This window comes from Macaca mulatta, chromosome 7, assembly GCF_049350105.2.
Source record: "Macaca mulatta isolate MMU2019108-1 chromosome 7, T2T-MMU8v2.0, whole genome shotgun sequence".
Taxonomy (NCBI): domain Eukaryota; kingdom Metazoa; phylum Chordata; class Mammalia; order Primates; family Cercopithecidae; genus Macaca; species Macaca mulatta.
In genome coordinates, this window is record NC_133412.1 from 174,218,300 (window position 1) to 174,237,440 (window position 19,141).

At 53.5% G+C, this 19,141-nt stretch overlaps 1 protein-coding gene and 7 non-coding genes across 8 annotated transcripts; 7 read left to right on the forward strand and 1 right to left on the reverse strand.

The window, feature by feature from the left end:
* The first annotated feature begins 348 nt into the window (after positions 1–348).
* On the forward strand, positions 349–441 carry MIR337 (microRNA mir-337). The gene has a single exon (NR_032479.1). It is a non-coding gene; the product is annotated as a microRNA mir-337 (primary transcript).
* Positions 442–889: 448 nt separating this feature from the next.
* MIR665 (microRNA mir-665) lies at positions 890–961 on the forward strand. The gene has a single exon (NR_032726.1). It is a non-coding gene; the product is annotated as a microRNA mir-665 (primary transcript).
* A 5,815-nt stretch (positions 962–6,776) lies between these two features.
* On the reverse strand, positions 6,777–13,806 carry RTL1 (retrotransposon Gag like 1). Its single transcript, XM_001110319.5, has one exon. It carries the CDS (start codon positions 10,854–10,856, stop codon positions 6,777–6,779), a length of 4,080 nt encoding a protein of 1,359 aa, XP_001110319.3. The 5' UTR covers positions 10,857–13,806.
* MIR431 (microRNA mir-431) lies at positions 7,072–7,185 on the forward strand. Its single transcript, NR_032521.1, has one exon. It is a non-coding gene; the product is annotated as a microRNA mir-431 (primary transcript).
* On the forward strand, positions 7,951–8,043 carry MIR433 (microRNA mir-433). Its single transcript, NR_032523.1, has one exon. It is a non-coding gene; the product is annotated as a microRNA mir-433 (primary transcript).
* On the forward strand, positions 9,044–9,140 carry MIR127 (microRNA mir-127). The gene has a single exon (NR_031982.1). It is a non-coding gene; the product is annotated as a microRNA mir-127 (primary transcript).
* Positions 10,551–10,644, forward strand: MIR432 (microRNA mir-432). Its single transcript, NR_032522.1, has one exon. It is a non-coding gene; the product is annotated as a microRNA mir-432 (primary transcript).
* Positions 10,765–10,856, forward strand: MIR136 (microRNA mir-136). Its single transcript, NR_032408.1, has one exon. It is a non-coding gene; the product is annotated as a microRNA mir-136 (primary transcript).
* Positions 13,807–19,141: the final 5,335 nt, after the last annotated feature.

Sequence of the window (19,141 nt, forward strand, 5' to 3'; positions counted from 1 at the left end):
TTCCAGGGAGTCAAAGCAGTGGATGGGTGGGGTCTAGCCCCTGATTCAGGCCTGGGCCAGAATCAGACCTGCCTCCCCTTTCACTTCTCCACCCTCCATCCCCTGGCCTGGCTCCACAGTCATCTGGGGGCTCTGTGGGGCTAAGGGAGGCCCAGGTCCTGGCCATACGAGGAGGTAGGGCAAGGCTGGGCAGGGGGGGCAGGTACCCCAGTGCTGCAGGTGCCCAGCAGTGGGTGGCACTGCCTGGGCTGGCTGTCCCTTGCTGTCACTGCTCTAACCACTAGCAGCAGGCGTCCCCTCTGCCATCCAAGCGCTTGCACTGCGCTTCCGGGAGGAGGGTTGCGGCCCGTAGTCAGTAGTTGGGGGGTGGGAACGGCTTCATACAGGAGTTGATGCACAGTTATCCAGCTCCTATATGATGCCTTTCTTCATCCCCTTCAACCACGCGCAGCCCCCGGACCCTCCTCTGCACCCTTGGCTGCACGGGGACGCGTCCTCAAGTCCGCTGCTCTCCTACCAGCCTCTTCCCGGCATGCTCCTTGGGCTCTTCTCTCTCTCTTCCGCAGCTCTCTGAGTTCCTGGAGGGGAGGGCCTGGGGCTGGGCCATCTCTGAGGCCCCTCCTTGGCAGGGAACTCTGCCCCTGGTGGGACACCCCCCTGGGCTGACTCTACAGCCAAGGGCAGATAGGCCAGAGTGGGAGTTGGGTAGCCCTGGGGCTTCTCCCACTGAGGAGCTGGGGCTGTGCTCCCACATGGAGCCCTCCAAAGGGACCCGGCTCACAGGATGGACGGACAGACGTTGGAGAGATGGTGCCCCTTTGTGCCCAGGGTGGAGGAGGTGGGGCTTTGACAAAGCAGGGCTGGCCCTTTCTGTGCCCCAAGAGGAGGGTCTCCTCGAGGGGTCTCTGCCTCTACCCAGGACTCTTTCATGACCAGGAGGCTGAGGCCCCTCACAGGCGGCTTCTTACTCTCTCCTTAAACCTGTTCTGGAGACATTTCCCCTTTCCCCAAGGATTCCCAACTCTGGGTCCCCAGAAGCTGTCAGCTGGACCCTCTTCTTCTGCTGTGCCCACCCTGCCCAGGCTGGGTACCTGAGGGTGCCCAATGGCAACATGAGCAGGGGGCATGGCGGTGGCCCCTGGTTCTTGGACCTCTGTCTTCTGCCTCTCCGACTAACTCAGGTCCTGTGCATGGCAGAGGTGACCCGCACCAAGCCCTGTGATACTGGCATCATTAACCCCATTAACAAGCCACGACAGCCAGCCCAGGCATGAGCATCTGGGCAGCAGGGCAGCGAGTGCGAGGAGGGATGTCTTGCAGCAGCTGAGGCCATTAGAGAGGACAGGAGGGTGCAGGAGGGAGCACCCTCTTCCCTGCCCTCCCCACTCACCTCCCATCTCCCCTTCCTCACCCCTCCTCCCCCATGCACCCCTTCTTCCTGCAGGAGGGAGCACCCTCTTCCCTGCCCTCCCCACTCACCTCCCATCTCCCCTTCCTCACCCCTCCTCCCCCATGCACCGCTTCTTCCTGCAGGAGGGAGCACCCTGACCCCTGTCCTCCCCACTCACCTCCCATCTCCCCTTCCTCACCCCTCCTACCCCGTGCACCCCCTCCCTTCCTGCAGGAGGGAGCACCCTCACCCCTGCCCTTCCCACTCACCTCCCGTCTCCCCTTCCTCACCCCTCCTCCCCCATGCACCCCCTCCCTTCCTGGTCTGCCCCTCAGCTTCTGTGGTGTCAGGATGGGTGTGCTTGTCTTTGTCGATCAGGCAGATGGCCGGGGTCTGGGCGAGGCTTACTGCTTGGGTCTGAGGTCAGTGCCGACGGGCTTAGGGCGTAACTAGGGTCTTGTCGGCCCCGCAGCAGGGCTCTGGGTGGGTGGGTGGAGCTTGGGAGTGGGGGTGATGGCTTCTGTCTGTTGTCTTTCTCTTTTTCACTTTGGGAGCAACCAGGGTCACCAGGTGGGCAGGAGGGGACCTCACGTCTCTGCCCTGGGCAGATTGTTTGGAGCTGGCCAAGCTCCTAGCACAGGGGCCTGAGTCCGAGGCCCTAACTGGACCTGGGATTGCCCGCAGGAGGGATGAGCAAGTCCGGACCCAAGCGGTGAGTAGCCCTCAGCTGCCTGGGTGGTGTGCTGTTCCAGAAACTGGCCCTGTGTGCACCAGAGCTGGAGGCTGGCACGTTGGGGATCTCATGGGTGTGGGCTGGGCCGGGAAGGGAGGTTGATGGACAAGGCTCAGCAGGGGTAGAGCTCAGGGCTCCCTCCATCCCCTGACATCAGTGACCTGGGGGTGGGCAGAGAAGGTGGAAAATGGGTGCGTTTGGTTGTGGCCCGCCAGGTCCCGTGGGCCTGTGTGCCTGTGTCCGCACCGGGCTGGGTGCACAGCCTGCTGTTCAGAGGCGTTCTCACCTTTTTTTTTTGTGGTGGCCACGATGTCATAACCTAACAGGACCTTTAACATTAACTTTCCTTTTTCTTTCCCCAGGAGGAAAAAAGGTTTGTATTATTTTTCTTTTAAACTTTTTATTTCCATAGGTTTTGGGCCATAGGTGGTGTTTGGTTACATGAGTAAGTTCTTTAGTGGTGATTTGTGAGATTTTAGTGCACCCATCAGCTGAGCAGTACACACTGAACTCAATTTGTAGTCTTTTATCTCTCACCTGCTTCCCACCCTTTCCCCCCGAGTCTCCCGAGTCCATCGTATCACTTTATCAGTAGTTCTCCCCTGGGCCTGGGGGCTGCCGCTCTTCTCTGTAAGCCAAGCCCACTCTGGCTGGATTGGGCGAGAGAGCCAAAGAGGCGAGGTCATCGCTGTCTGCTGGTGTCGGGGGCCGTGGCCACTCTAGCACTGGGAGCCCCCTAGTCAATATGTGTGTGTGTGTGTGAACTGCAGATAAGTACGCCCACCTTAGTGTGTGACTGGATTCCCCCGCTGTAGGGCACAGGTGATTATGGCTGGTAAATTCTCTGTTTGGCCTTACCCTGCAAGGTAGTCCTGTTTGTCCCTCCACCATTTTTTTTTTTTTTTTGAGACGGAGTTTCACTCTTGTTGCACAGGCTGGAGTGCAGTGGTGTGATCTCGGCTCACCGCAACCTCCACTTCCCGGGTTCAAACGATTCTTCTGCCTCATCCTCCCGAGTAGCTGGGATTACAGGCATGTGCCACCACACCCAGCTAATTTTTTGTTATTTAGTAGAGACGGGGTTTCTCCATGTTGGTCAGGCTGGTCTTGAACTCCCGATCTCAGGTGATCAACCCACCTCGGCCTCCCAAAGTGCTGGGATTACAAGTGTGAGCCACTGCGCCCGGCCTTGCCCCTCCACCTTTGATGGCCCAACAGGAAAGGATGATGGTCCTCAACCGTCCTGGCTGCAGGGACATGGGGACTGCCAATGCACCCCACATTTACCCGGGGAGCCCCTACCAAGCAGGGACAGAGGTTTGCCATTGAAGTCCAGCCTCTGGGACCCCCTGGGGTGGCCTCCAGGTGACCTGATCTAGGGACCCTCCATTACGACCCCAGGCTCTATCCCAAGGTAGTTCACTTCAAGGGACTTGGGAGCTCCAAGAAGAATGTCATCTGGGAACAGAGGGGGTTTTAGGAATCAGCGGCCCTTGGAGACTGGGTCTGGTTGTTCTGGAAACGGCCCTCCCTCTCACTACATCCCCTGTTTGATGGTGGGAAAACAGGCTGGAAGATGGATAGCCACTACCTGAGGTCACCCAGCAAGTCAAGGTTGGGGCCTTCTGGGGCCAGGTCACTAAAGGGGATCTGCACCTCTTGCAGCCGAGCCCCTGGCCTTAATGCATGGCAGTCTGTCTTGGGTTGCCATCAGAGGCAGAGTGCTAGGTGAACAGACAGACAGACAGACAGACACGGTGCCCTTGAGCTCCTGGAGCTGCTGTGCTGTTGGCTGCTGTGGGGGTCATTGCTGGGCCTTGTGACTGAAGGCAGAGTGGGTGAAGTGGCCCAGGCGAGAGGACAAAGAGCCACCAGCAAGGGGCCTCCATCCTGGCTCTGTCCTCAGCTCCTCTGCAGCCCATTCTGGGCCTTGATTTCCCCAAGTTTACCTTGGGAAAGTGACATAAGAAGTCTGTGGATGGGGCTGGGAGCTCTGAGTGCCAGCTGCACCCAGCACTTTATTCCTAACTCTGAATCCTCACATCAGCCTTGGTGGGTTGGAGTGACAGATGAGGAAACTGAGGCTGGGAGAGGCCTTCCTGCAGCCAGCCAGTGGAGGGAGAGAGAATCCCAGAGGTGTAGCCCCTGCCTTTGAACCTGGGGATCCTGACCATGATCTCCCGGTGCTGCTATCAGGGGTAGATTCTTCAGACAGGTGGATGGTGGGTGAAGGCCAGGCGCTGGGGACCTGTGAGGGCATCGTGAGCCCTGTGTGGGGCTGGGCAGTGCAGTGCAGGGAAAGAACAAGGCCGAGCCTGCAGCGCCAGCCTTGGGCTCCTGTGGGGTGTGTCCTTGGGCACGGGCTCCCCGCGGTGTGCCCAGTGGTCGTGGTCGACAAGGAGTAGGAGCAGGAGGCAGAGCCACGCTGTCTGGCGGCCGTTGTGCTCCCGTGCCTCCTCTGGAGGACAGAGTAGGGTATCTTCCATGTGGGAGCTGAGAACTCTGGGGCCAGGTGGAAATGGCTTCCCTAGGGGGTGAGGCTGCTCCAACTCAGGCTAGTCAGGTCCCTGCGGGGCCCCTGAGCTTTGAGCCTGAGATCTGTTGGGTGGTCTCATGGTGTGTCTTCAGGGGCAGGTTACTCATCAGGGAAGAGAGGGCAGAGCTGGTGTGTCCTGGCATGGCGGACCCGTGTGCACGGACCTGGTGTGTGCTGGCATGGCGGACCCGTGTGCACGGACCTGGTGTGTCCTGGCACGGGGGACCCGTGTGCACGGACCTGGTGTGTCCTGGCATGGGGGAGCCATGTGCACGGAGCTCCAGTGTTGTTGCCCTCCTAGCTGAAGTTCAAGGTCATGCTGAGAGAGGCCCACGGCTCCTTCTCCTCTGTGTCCTCACAGAACTCTTACCTGTGGAAGGGTGCTGTGGGATGGGGGCGCTCTGGGAGGTTGGAGGCCACTCCTGGATAGGTGTGACCCATGGCCAGGAAGAGGGGTCAGCGTGTGCTGGACTGTGGAGGGGGAGCTCAGAGTGAGTGAGTGCCACCTGCCTTACCTCCCCGACTCCCTGTGGGACCCCTGGCAGCCCCCCTACCCAGGTCAGTGCCAACACAATAACCCTCACAACAGCCATTTTGCCACTTCCTGGGAACAGCATGACCCTCTGAAATGGGACCCAGGCCTTTTCCTCTCGGAGTGGGAGTTAGGGCTTGTGGACCCTGCAGCGTGGGGCTCAGACTGCACCTCGTTTCTCACATGGCGAGGAGGCCAAGGCCAGAGGTGGGATTTGGGTTTCAGGGCTCCCTTTTCTCCAACCCTTAGGAGAGGCAGCCTCCACTCCCCCGCCTCCCACTGCCCTGAGGCAACTTTTCTGTCCTCTCCTCTCTTTGACATGAGCCTGTGGGGGGTGCACATCCTTGGCGGCCTCAGTGGTGGTGGGTACCTTCCCATGGCAGAAAGAAGTGCCCAGAGTCCTGGTGGGGGCACCTTCAGGAAGGTTGGGGGAGGCCTGCACCCCATGTGCCAGGCCCCCAGGGGCTGTTTCAGGGCAGAGCGTTTCTTGCCCCCACCCTTCCTGCCCAGTCCACTTGCTCCCTCCCCCACCCCGCCTACTTCCTCCCTCCTCCCATGCATGTCCCCTCCCCTGCCTTTCCACCCACCACCTCCACTTTTAGAACAAACCCCAAAGTCAGACAGTCTTTTATTTTGCTTTAATTGAAGAGTGCAAAAGGATTGGGGGGTGAGAAAGCTCGGGGATGGGGAAGGGTCTTCTCCCAGTTCAAAGCGGCAGTGTGGCTAGAGCCTCTCTGTGACTCGGCATGGTCCCCTGGGTGCCTGTGTGCCTTCTGGGACCCCCTCCCTTTATGGGGGGCCCTGTACCCCTGCACTGCTCAGTGTTCAGTGTTGGGAGGGAGAAGTGCCCCAAGGCATGAAGGGGCCCTCTTCGCCATGCAAGTCTGGTAAGTGGCACTGGTACGTCGGGATGCCCCAAAGAACGGCTTTGTCCAGGTAAGTCCAGAGCTCAGGGCCAGAGGAAGGCCGGGTCAAGAAAGCTGAAGCAGATGTGGTGGGGGTGGGCTTGCTTGCAGGGTGGGATGGGGGTGAGGGAGGCACCGCATCATCAGACGTCGGGAGGTTGGGGGAATGGGGGTTGGGGGGAGGGGGCGGGAGCTCAGGGGAGCAGGAGCACTGGCGGTGGAGGTAGAAGAAGTCAGTGGAGCACCCGAGGTCAGTGTCCCAGGACGGCACAGGGTGGCCGTCGCCAGGCCGGGTGGGGGTCCCCGGCACCTGCTTGCTTGGCTGTGCCTGCTGTGCCTGCTTCTTCATCTGGCCGTGCGTCATGGGGTCACTTCCTGTTCGCCACTGCTTTCTCCCTCACGGATGTCACTCCCGGGCACGGGCTTGGGACCTGGAGAACTGAGAACTCCCAGCCCAGGGCTGGCGCTGGGTCTCTGAGGACTGGATAGTCCGTTAGCACAGGTGGCATTGCTGGTTGATGAGTTGAAGAAGCTGTCGTCCTTCACAAGTGGGTTCCTCTTGGGTCAGGAGTGGCAGGAAGGGAAGCGAAGCAGGCTGAGGCACAGGGAGGCCAGGGGACATCAGGAGGCATTGGGGCGAGAAATAGAGGGGACTCTTTGCTGGAGACGGGGAGGCATCTTCAGTCGAGGTCAGCATCTTCATCCTCGTCAGGCAGCTCTTCCAGCCTTGCCTCCTCCCTGGGCTGGCTCTCCCAGGCGGGGACGGGCAGGGCCTGCCTGTAGATCAGGGTCAGGAACTGGCTCAGGGCCCTGACCGCCTGCTCCCGGCTGAGCAGGTGCAGCTGGCCGTCTGCACCGCGGATGTGGAGCAGGCGGCTACTGAGGAATTCCAGGACCTGGGGATCCATGAGGTGGCGTGGGCGGGGTGGGGGGGAGGCTCCTGTGTGGCTGGGCGAGGCCTCCTGCACGTCGTTGTCCTGCTTGTCCTGCGAGGTGTCTTGCAGGCCGTCATGCAGGCCACACTGACGGTAACGTTGCAGGTCGTCTTGCAGGGCTTCTCGCAAGACGACATCCTCATCACCAACGACGTGCAGCTCCAGGTAGCGGTTCTCACGCAGGGCAGGGAGGCGGCCCTCCCAGGGGGTGACTCTGACACCGAAGAACTCACACAGCGTCATCCAGAACCCAGGGGTGAACTGCAGGCCTCGGTGGGTCTGGGAGTGCAGAGCGTTTCGCTGCCAGCGGCCAGGACCCAGGAATAACTCGGCCAGCTCCCGGGCTGGGATGGTGTTTGCGCCTGCGAGAGCGGGCATCTGGGTGAGCAGCTGGGTGATGGCTGTCGTGATGCTACTGCCTGCAATGAGGGACGAATCCAGGATGAGTCGTAGGGAGCGCTGGGGCTGGGGCCGAGCCACCTGCATGGTGGGTGCCGGCAGCACCGAGAGGCACTGTCTCACCCGCAGTAGCACGAGGATGGCTGCCAGGGCTAGGGTGTTCTTCCAGTACAGGAGGCCTCGGAAGAAATGCAGAATGACGGCCCTGATCTGGGCCATGCTGAAGTGGGCGAGGAAGCTGTTGAGGATCTGGTCGATGGGTATTGTGGCCAGCAGCTCTTGCTGTAGGGTCTGTTCATTGGACTCATCCTGGTCTTCATTCTCTTCTTCCCCGGATTCTGTGGCTGGATCCCTGGGGAATCCCCTTGAGGCGAGCAGCAGGGTTTGCCTGGCTGCGGTGTTCCTCTGGAAGGCTCTCCTCCACCGGAGGTTTCTCACAGGTGGCAGCGCTCGGCCACCATCTTGTTCTGGCAGCTCCATGACTTCAAAGTTGAAGTGGGAGAAGAAGAAGACCCAATGCCCAGGGAGAAGTACGGTGAGCCTGTCATTATTCAGAGAGGCTAGATCCTCTGTGTTGAGAAGGATCATGATGGGCTCCTCGGTGTTCTCCAGGTAGCGGCACCACACCATGAAGGCAGCCCGTATTGGAAGAATCTTCATCTCCACTTGAGAGTACTCAACCTCGATAGGGGAGATGTTGCGGGAGTAGAAAGCACAGTAGGCCCTCTTGCCGGTTTGGTCGTCAATTTGGATCAGGGAGGCGTGCAGGGCCGTGCTGGTGACCCCGGTTTCCAAGTAGAATGGGTTCTGGGGCTTGGGGTGGTGGAGGAGGGGTGCCTTGCGGAAAGCCCTCTTGAGGCACTCGAAGGCCTCCTGCTCCTCGACTCCCCAGTAGAACTGGTCGGAGCTCAGCAGCTGCCGCACCAGGGGCTCTGCGATGATGCTGAAGCGCTCCACGAAGTGGCGGTAGGGGAAGACGAATTCGATGAAGTTTCTCAGAGATAGCCTGGAGCCAGGGGTAGGGTACCCTGTTATGATGGTCATGACGTTCTTGTTCAGTTTCACCCCTTTGGGGGTGACAACGAAGCCCAGGAATTCCGCAGTTTGGCGGTGGAACTGGCTCTTGTCCAGGGAGCAGTAGACGTTGTGATGGCGGAAGCGGACCAGGACTTGGCGGACGTGGTGGAGGTGCTCCTCCTGACTCATTGAGTAGATCAGGACTTCCTGGCCATAAGAAAGCACGAGGAACCCTAGCATGTCCTTTAGGATGAAGTGAATCACGTTCTGAGGTATGATAGGGTCTGGGGAGAGCGCAAACGGCTGGTAGCTCTTCATCTCTTGAAGCTCCAAACCAAACGCTGCTTTCCACACATCTTCGGTGCGGTGCACGTTCACGCTTTCTTCCACAATGGTCCCACGCAGCTCCAGTTTTGTGAACCACGCGGCTCCGTGTAACTGGTCAAACAGTTCCGGAATCATCTGTATGTAGTCCTGTCTGTCGGTCAGCATGTCCTGCAGGTCCCAGTATTCCTCTTGTAGCCTGGCTCTTTCTTGCATCCTGGCACCCACAGGTTCCCAAGGCGCGGTGGAGGGACACTCGTAAAAGGTCTCGCTGTGATCACTGTCTCCAGCCTGCTGAAGCTCAGAGGGCTCTGATTCAGAAAGATCATCGGATCCGTCTGAGCTTGGCTGGTCGGAAGTCTCCTCATCTGCTTCCTTCGGGTTAAACACGTCGGCCAGGTCTGAGTATGGGTGTGGCAGTCCGGGTAGCAGGCTCATGCCGTGCCTCTCTAGGGCAATGCATGGTGGGGGCGGGCGAAAGCAGTTCTTCAGGCAGTAGGGAGAGTGGAAGGTGCAGCGGCCTTTGATCCAGTCGACTTCAGGGGCATGGACTCGGAGCCAGCGGATGCCTAGGACCACGGAGAAGTTCGGTGAAGGTACGATGTCAAACTCGATGGACTCCTGGTGGTTCTGGTGGATGCACACCAGGGGCTCCGTGTAGAGCCAGATAGGCTCGTTGCCAATCAGTGAGCCGTCCACGGATTGGACCGGCTGTGGGTACGGCTTCTCATAAAGCTCCACATAGTGCTCCTGGGCGAACTTCTCATCCATGAAGTTGCCGTCAGCTCCCGAATCCACCAGGGCCTGGACCGCGACGCTGTGGTAGGGGTTCACTCTCACCATGAGCAGCAGGAAGAGGTGGGCGCGGTTGATGCCCGGATGGACTTCGCTGGGCAGCCAGCTGCTGACCATCCACCTCTCTGGAGCAGGTGAGTCGATCCAGGTCAGGTTCCGGGGGCGGGCCTCGGGGGGCAGCCTGAGCATGGCTCTTCTCTCTGCCAGCTTCTCTTCTATTTGCAGGATGAGCACAATCAGACTGTCTAGGGAATCCGGCTGAGGGACCCGGAATAGATAGTGCCTGATCTCCTCGTTGAGCCCCTGGCACAGGTGGGCCTGCAGGACTTCATCTGGCCAGCCCAAGATGGGTACCAGGCTCTGGAACTCATCGATGTACTCGGTGGCAGAGCGGCTGCCCTGCCTGATTGTGAACATGGCCTCTTCTGCCACACGCAGTGTCTGGCGGTACTCAAACACCTCTGACATGGCCTCCAGGAAGGCTGGGAAGTCTCCCATCAGGGGGCTGTTTTCCTGCAGTAGAGCTTTGGCCCATTCTAATGCCAAGCCGGAGAGGTGGTTGATGACATAGCCAACTCGCAGACGGTCGTTACAGAACATTCTTGGGTAGCTCTGTAAGGTCAGTTGGCAGAGTACGATAAACTCGTGGAATTCTCTGCGATCGCCAGAGAAGTGCTTTGGGGCGGGCAGTTGGCCTGCATTGATCCCTTTGATCAAGATCTCTTCTGCTACTCTCTGTTGCTCTTTGAGGTCTTGCATTCGGAAGTACAGCGAGATGATGGACCTCACCATGGCCATAAGTTCTGCGGTTGAGTGCTCAGTCTGGTTTTGCTCTTCTTGAGGAGTCTCCTCCCTTCCCGATTCCTTCAGGTCAGTGTGAGCCTCTTGCTCTTCTTGGGCTCCCGATGGGTTGACTGACGCTTCTTTCATCCTATCAGATGCTCCACTGAGTGGATCCCCCCTTGCCTGGTGTGAACCGTTGCATGACTCCTCCATGTCTTGGAGTAGGTCATTGGGTGGATCCTCTATTTCCTTATGTGGGCCACTGGATGGCTCCTCCATGTCTTGGAGTAGATCAGTGGGCAGCTCTTCCATTTCCTCGAGTGGGCCACTGGGTGGCTCCTTCTTTTCCTGGGCTGGGCCGCTGGCTGGCCCTGCCTCTCCCTGTACTCCACTGCCCGATGTCGCCTCGGTGGTGTTGGATGAGCCCTCGGAGGACTCCATTTGTTTTGATGATGGATTCTTATGCTCCATCATCGTCTCAAATGAGTCTTCAGAGGGTTCTATCATTTCGTCGGATGGAAAGGAGTGTATTCTGAAGATTGGTAAGGTTGTGACGGCGTCCAGTCAGTAGCTGGGACCGTGGAGATCAGAACCTGGTGGTGGAGGGGGAGTGGGGGATAAAGGCAGTAGTTTAGGATCTCATGAGGTGGCAGTGTAAAGGTCTCAAGGACAAATCAGATGCCCAACTAATCAGAGCAGAGAGAAATGGGGGAAAGCCTTCTATCCAAGCCAGCCTCCTTGGCTGGTCACTTGGGGTGCCCCCAGGGAGGGAAGATCTGTCAGCCCCTGACCTGCTTCCCAGGCTTATTCAGTCTGCCTGGCCTGTCCATTTCCTCCATAGATGTGAGCCCATAAACTCTGTGGAGTGACCGGCTGGGAGCAGCCACCGTGGCAGGCGGGCACCTGGCAGTGTGCACAGGCTGCTGCATTTCACCCTGGCACATGCACCTGGTCAATCCTCTTTTCCTGCTTTGGTCACCTGAGAATTACAGAGGTCACATCTCAGCACCATCCAAAGCCACCCCTGGCAGGCTCATGGCTCTGGAGCAAGCCCAGCTGCCTTGGTTGTGGGGTGGGAATCTCTAGCAAAGATGCCTACTGTTTCACCAGCACAGTGGAAGAGGAGAAAGTGGGCACTTGGTCACTGTCCCATCAGTTGGGTCAGCAGCCCAAAATAGCTCTTATTTCCTTCCCCATGTTCAAAATAGAAATTTTAGGGGGTGTGTACAGGTCTGGGTTCTTTTTTTTTTTTCCATAAAGTTCATAACATACCTATTACATGCTAGATAATTGCATATTTGTTACTTGATTCCAACTCAGACTTGCGGCCAATTTTTCCTTCTTGATTTGGTCTCCTTCCAATGCTATGTTCTCCTGAGCTCTGAGCTGTTGAGGAGATCTTCAAATAATCTCCTTCTCTTCCCACAATCTCCACTCTCCCAGGACTGACCTCTTTGTGAGGCTTCTGGAACTTCACACATCTGGCCTGAATTTCACCAATGCAAGCATGTCTGTACGCCTCCCCAGTCTTATCCTTCCAGGTCCCCTTCTTCACTCCAGTAGGGCTGGTCTCCTCATTCTAGCAAATATCTTTTTCTCTCTGTTGCTGGTTGGGCCCTCCCAACAGAGACATGTATCTGGCAGAGTTGGGACATTGAATGTGGCGGTTGGGGGGAGCCTGTGACATCTTTGGAATCTGATGGTCCCAGAGTGGATTTTTGGAAATCTAGTGTTGGGTGATTTCAGTGGGCTGAGACAGAATTGAAAGAGAATGTCTTGGTTGGGGGTTATTTGCATATTTCTTCTCTGCTGGGGCAGAGCAAATTGAGCTTTGATTATCTGATAGATTAGCTGTAAAGTTACTGCTCTTTATACATTTAACACCTTTTGTTACTTCTCAGTTTTCTTCTAAGCCACTGGACCCATCTGTAAAAAAACATGCGTTCCCCCTTACATGAAACTCATTGGCTAAAATCCAAGCTTTCCAACAGGATACAAAATTCAGATCTGCTGTTTCTCAAAATTAAGTACACCCTTGTTAGCATGACACTTAAATTTGATCATGCAGACTCTCTGATTAAAGCCTTCCACTGTTTATTTACTGTCTGCAACATTAAATCCGAACCTTCGAGCATAAACATATCTGACATGTAAACTCACCAAAACTATTCTCTGGCTAAAATGGAAGGGCCTTAATATAAGATTCTTACTTTGTCATTCCTCAAGGTAGCGATGACATTTTTTTAAAGCACAGTATACAAATTAGCATGGTATAAGAATTATAAGGATCATCATCATCATCATCACTGCAGCAACATATACACAGCACATTGCATAACGTAACTCATTTCCTCTCCAAAAAAGTCCTCTGAGGTATGCATTATTACTGTAAAATTCCAAACCTCTAATATAAAATTCTAATTGAAATACAAAATGTAACTAAGTAATTCATCTGCAGACTCATCTATCAGGAATGAAAATCTCAGCATGTCTCTCACTTAAAACTCTTTATTGGTGAAAATTTAAATTTCTTAGCAAGATGATTTAAAAACTAGATTATGCACTCTCTTAATATAAAGTCTTCACTCCTTAACATATTTACAAATTCGACCATGTGAATGATTAAATCCTTCAATGTTCCTGCCTTCAGCTCAAAATCTAATATCCTTGGCATGTTAGAAAAATCTTAATACTTCTTAACATCAAAGTTTAAACTGTTAGCAAGATGAATAAAGGTCATCTCATAATTTCTCTATTTAACACATACAAAAATTCATTTTTATTGCCTGTAAAGTTTCAACCACTTAGCATAAAATAAAAATTTTCACTATGTAATTTGCTTGCCAACTGATTAATACGAACCCCCAAATCTCATCAGGTCACTCCTAAAACCCTTTATTGGCTTAATTCCAAACCTCTTTGCATGATATAAAATTCTGATCATGTCATTCCTCAAAATAAAAAGGTCACACTCCCTTGCAAGATACACGAATTTGCTCTTATAACTTCTGCTTAAAGCTTTATTCTATCTCTTAATTACCTATGAGATAAGGTCTAATTATTTTTAGCATAGAACAATACATTTTACTATAAAATTTCTCTGACTACCCAAGACAAAATTTCTGCCATGTTACTGCCTTAAAAATCTCTTAATGGGCCACGTGCGGTGGGTCACAGCTGTAATCCCAGCACTTTGGGAGGCCAAGGCAGGTGGATCAGTCGAGGTCAGGGGTTCAAGGCCAGCCTGGCCAACATGATAAAATCCCATCTCTACTAAAAATACAAAAATTAGCTGGGAGTAGTGTGGCTCATGCCTGTAATCCTAGCTACTTGGAGGCTGAGGTGGGAGAATCACTTGAACCTGGGAGGTTGCAGTCAGCCAAGATTGTGCCACTGCACTCCGGCCTGGGCAACAGAGGGAGACTCCCTCTCAAAAAAAAAAAAAAAAAAAAAAAAATTCTCTTAATGGCTGAAGTCTAAATTCCTTAACATGGCATAAAAATGTAATCCTGTCATCCCTTAAAATAGTGTCCAAACTTCTTAGCATGCTATGTAAATTTAATCATATAACTTCTTTTTATAAAAACATGCTCTGTCTATAAATGACCTGTCTCCTCAGCATGGAGTCCAGCCTGGGTGCCCTCGTGCCTCGGGGACGCCTCTGCTTAGGAGTGTTCCCATGCTTATTCATTATCTGGTTCATCAAATCCAGACACCTTAACTTAAAATATGTTTACAATCCAATTCCTCTGGAGACAAAACTCTCATCAATTTACTCCTTAAAACTCTTTACTGGCTGACATCCAAACGCCTCTGCACAAGATTTCAACAATGAGCTCAATGAGCTCATCCCCCACCCCTTCCAAATACAACACTTGAATGCTTTCAACTCTCATGTAAAATCACATCTCCTTAGCATAGGAGCAAAATCTGATCCTATCATCTTTATCATAGAGATCCTGTCTTTTAGCTGTGCCAAAATGCACTTGTTTGAGCATGTAACTTCTCAACTTAAAACTTCTCGAAGTTTCTTCATTGCCTGTAACATAAAGTCCCAACTACTTAACGCAAAATGCAACATTTTACCATGTAATTTCTCTCAGGATGGTCTATTAAAACCCCCCAAATCTCATCCTGTTACTGCTTTAAGCCCTTTATTGGATTAAATCCAAAATTATTAACATGATACAAAAATTCGATCATGTCATCCCTTAAAATAATTCACACTTCCTAGGACAATATATAAAATTTGATCTTATAACTCCTTTTTAAAATCTTACAGTGTCTCTTAATTGTAAATGGAAGAAAAGTCAAAATTCTTAGCATAAAATGTGAATTTTATTTTGGAATTCACTGCATACTATTTATCAAACACAAAAAACTCACCAGGCCACTCTGTTAGAAAGATTTATTGGCTAAGTCAAATTCCTAGGCGTGTGCAAAAATCTAATCATGTTGGAGCCTCAAAATAAATTCCAAATTTCTTTTCATATTCGCAATATTGATCATTTAACTTCTCTGATTAAAATCTTTCAATTTTGGTGTCAACATTAATCACACCTCCTAGGCAAGCTCTGCAGGTTGAAACTGGCACTCCCCCAAGACTGAAAGTCAAAATGTTTGCACATGATTGTTAAATTGGTGGCCGTTACTTTTCTTTTACAATTTCCAGCGTTTCCTTGTTGCTTGTAACGTGAGTCCCAAAGCAGTTACGCGTAAAATATATTTTATCATGTTTTTCTGCATACTTATCTCCCACAAGCAAGAATCTCATCATCACATTTCTTAAAACCCTTTGGCAAAAATCCAGACTCCTTAGCATGATATAAAACTTTGATCCTGTCATCCCTCAAAACAAAGTCCAGATTTCTTCCCAGGAAACTCAAATTATGAAACTCTTGCTTAAAATCTTAACGTGTTTTCATCACGACAAAAAGCCTCACCATCTTAGCAAGGCACCCACTTTTAATCATGGCACTCGTAGCTTCCAACCTGTCAAATTTCATGTCCTCAACATAAAATCTAAATGCCTGAGCATGAAATGAAAATTGGACCAAGTATTTCTTACGCTGAAAATCTTTAGATTGCTCTTCTTTACTTAAACTATAAAGCTGAAGTTCTTTTCGCATGAAACCAGACCTTTTCACCATCTACCCTTTCCAGCTTCCATTTCCTGTTCCTCATGCGTCTCTCTGACAAGACTGAGTTTCCCATTCTCCAACCTCCAAACGCATTTTGATTTTATTGTCCCCAAATGTTTCGTTTCTTTGTTTTTTTTTTAACCAAGTCCTTCTGCCCATAATTAATTCATACAGCAGCATGTCCTGATTCTTTTTCTGGGCCAGGCATGGTGCTTGATACCCGATGGACGGAAATGGAGGCAGACCCACCCTGCAGGTCATCACTAGGAAGGAGAAGTGACTCATGTCCTGGAGACGAATACTCCCCTGGAGGTGAGTGAGGGGCCTTGGAAGCAGGGTGAGGGGATTCCCTCCACACCTGCTGAGCATCTGCCTCTCTGGGAGGGCTTTGGGCATTGTCGGGACCTGTCGGGCCTCCAAATTCTGGCTTTAGATGGGCACTCTGGGATTCCCATCTGGCTTCAACTGCCTACCAGCCGGCCTGCCAAAGCCTGGGCCCTACCTCTTCTCTGGGCTTTGCAGAAATCATATTCTCAGTCCTTCAAATGTGGCTCAATATGTGTTGTTCTCAAATCTCATGACAATTTTTTAAGAAATATCTATTGATTTGAAAATTCCCACCTTATTTAAAAAAAAAAAAAAAAAAAAAAAAAAAAAAAAAACAGAAGCCCAGCATATAATGCACCTGGTTTGGGGTCAGAATTGCCTTTGAGGTCTTCGAGTGGGACCCTCTTCCCCCCCAACACTCAGAGACAGACGCCCCAGCCTCACCAACTTCAGTGCCCAGAGCCTCGGTCGGGTCAGCTCCTTGCTTGCCTCTGAGCCAGTGGCCCATTGGGTCAGGGCTGCCAACGTGTGTCTATGAAGGGTTGGGTGTGGGGGGGCCATGGGGGGGACAAATCCCTCAGCAAATACCTCTCTCTGTCAGCTCGCCTGTACAGTAAAGGAAATCTGATTTTAAAAATAGAGCTTGGAAGAGGAGATGAGAGGATATTTAGGAGCAGAGCTGAGCCTGGGGCGGGGGGCCGGGGTGGAGGAATTAGGGGAGAGGTGAGGACAGGGGAGGAGGGTGGGAGGCTGGGGGGCTGAGGAGGAAGGTGAAGCTGGTGAGGAGCGGGGAGGCTGTGAGGATGGAAAGGGGAGTAAGGGAGATGTGGGTTCTCTGGAATGCTGGCCATGCCCCCTCTCCTAGCCTCCAGAAATTAGCCCAGTCACACCTGGGGCCCCTGGCTCTCTGGGCGGCCAGGATGGGTGTCAGGTGAAGGTCCCTGTCCATCTTGGCCTCCATGTAGGTAGTGCTCAGAGCTCCTTGGGTTTGAGGATCATAGCTACTGGGTCTTAGGGGTGAAGTGGCCTCAAAATGAATACCCCCCGCAGCTCCCTCTGCTGCCTGGCCTGCTCTGGCTTCCTGTGGGTGGAAGGCGTAGCGCCATAGTGAGGGTGGGCATGCAAGGATCCTGGGAGGGTTTGTTATTATTTATTGATTATTATTATTATTTATTTTCTTGAACTCATGTCAAGGTTAAAATGTGTCCATGGCAGCTTAAGGCTTGGAAGCCTTCCTGGTTTCCCTGGTATGAACAAGCGTTAAGGATGGCTCATTCGGTGGGAGTGGGTGAGGAGGCTGGTGAGATTCCTGGGAGCTTCCTGAGGGCCTCATGAGGAGCTTGGGTTGGGTCCCGGGGGTCCCAGTGGACTGTGGAGTCTGCCGGGGCTGCTGGCCTGGCATAGCTTACATTGGAGTCCTTCCCCCTGGGACCCTTCAGTCTTGCGCAGCCTTAACTGTGGCTACAGACGACTTGAGCCTTACAGGGTGGGAGGCTGCTGGCATCTCGGCCCAGGGCAGCCCAGTCTCGGACATTCCCTCTCTTCCCCTATGGTCTGGACCAAGGTCCTTGAATGCCAGGCCCCGTGGGCCTTGGACTTCATCGTAGTGATGGGGAAACTGAGTCTTTGGAAGGAGGAACAGGGAGTTACAGTAGAACTAGGCTGTCCCCAGGGTGTGTCTAAATCCCAAACCACCCAGCAGGCTAGGGGTCTTCTGTAGAGGGACCCTCAGCCCCTCACCTTGCTAAGCCACTAAAGTGACAGGCAGTGCCCAGGCCCAGCAGCACTCCTGCTGCTGTGTCCCTGCCCCCTCCACGCTTGACTGGCAGCTCCAGGGGGCAGCTGGATCACTCTGCCCAGAATAACCCTGGGAAGGGGCGTGTGCCGCCTGCGGGAGGGGCTGTGCGAGGGGTAACGGGTGAGCTTGTCCTTGTCTTGCCCAAATCAGTGGGGCCAATCAGCTGCTCCTGAGGCTGATCTAGCCTTTCAAGGCAAGTGGGCAGGGACAGGCCCGCACCAGCCTCCTAGCCTAGATGGGCACTGACTGTCAACGTGACCTTCCTCTCCCAGGTCCTCAGTTTCCCCATGTCTGCAGGGAGGCTTTGAGCAGTGGTCTTCTCGCTGTGCTCCTGTAGCTCTGGGGTTCCTGAGAGGTGCCTGTGGGGGGCCCTGGGAAACAGTAATGAGAGGAGGTGGCTGGTCCAACAGGTGGAGCTCAGGGACACCCATTGCTGCCTTAGTTCCACCAGCTGCTCCTATAAATTGGGGTCATCATATTGTTTCATTTAAACAGAGGTTGCCAGATCTGAGCAATGGTTGAAAGCACAGACCATGTGGTCTCTTCTAATGGCTTGTCTTGATTTTCCAACCTGGGCTGGGAGGGGTGTAAGAGTGGAACCTGCTTATCTCTCTATTCTGGGCGAGAGTAGAGAGAACCTGCTCTCTACTCTCGCCCAGTGGGCTGCATGGAGGAGCCCAGGTGGCTGCAGGCCTAAGAGTGTGGCTGTTCTTAGAGTAGGAAGGTGAAGACTTCAAGGCAAACAGGGAGGGCCCCACCTCGGGGCCTGGTGGAACTAGAATGAGGGCAGGAGGCAGATGAGAGGCTGGCTAACCTGGCAGAACCTCAGTTTCTCAACTTGCAGAAAGGTAGGATCACCTCCTTCCCAGGGAAGACGGGTGTGTGAAGCTCTTTGTAAACTGTAAATGCTACGGACAAGTCAGGGATAGCTACTGTCATTAGAATTCTTACAATTATTACTTCCAGAACACTCACTGTAGTCGGAACGGTGAAGATTTGGACAGCATTTCATGCACGGTGTCAAGTTTAATTTTCCCATTAACCCCACAAGGGGACGATGCCCTGCTTGGAGAGTGAGTAAACTAGAGTCCAGCGGGGTGAAGTGGCTGTTCTGGAGCCGTAATTATCAGCGACAATAGTGCATGGACCCAGGGCACAGGACCTTCCCCGGGAGGGGCAGGCTGATGACTGGAGTTGGTGAGGGGTACGTGCGGAAGACGGAATGTGACCCAGAAAGGGATGGTTAGATACATTCTAATGAGTCTCTGAGTACCTGCTCTGTGTCAGGCATGATTTCAGCCACTCACCCCTAAAACTGACTTTGCTCCTAACGAGTTGGGGGATGTGCCGCTGTCTTACAGAGTTAAACTGGGATTCGGAGGGCGAGGTGCTGGCACAAGGTCCCGGAGAGACAGAGGCAGGGTTTAAAGCCAGGTTTCTCCTTTCTACCCTGGTAGACGGTGAGGGCAGGAGCAGATGCCCAGGATGGGTTTGGCAGTTGCCATTTGGGGACCTGTCGGGACCTT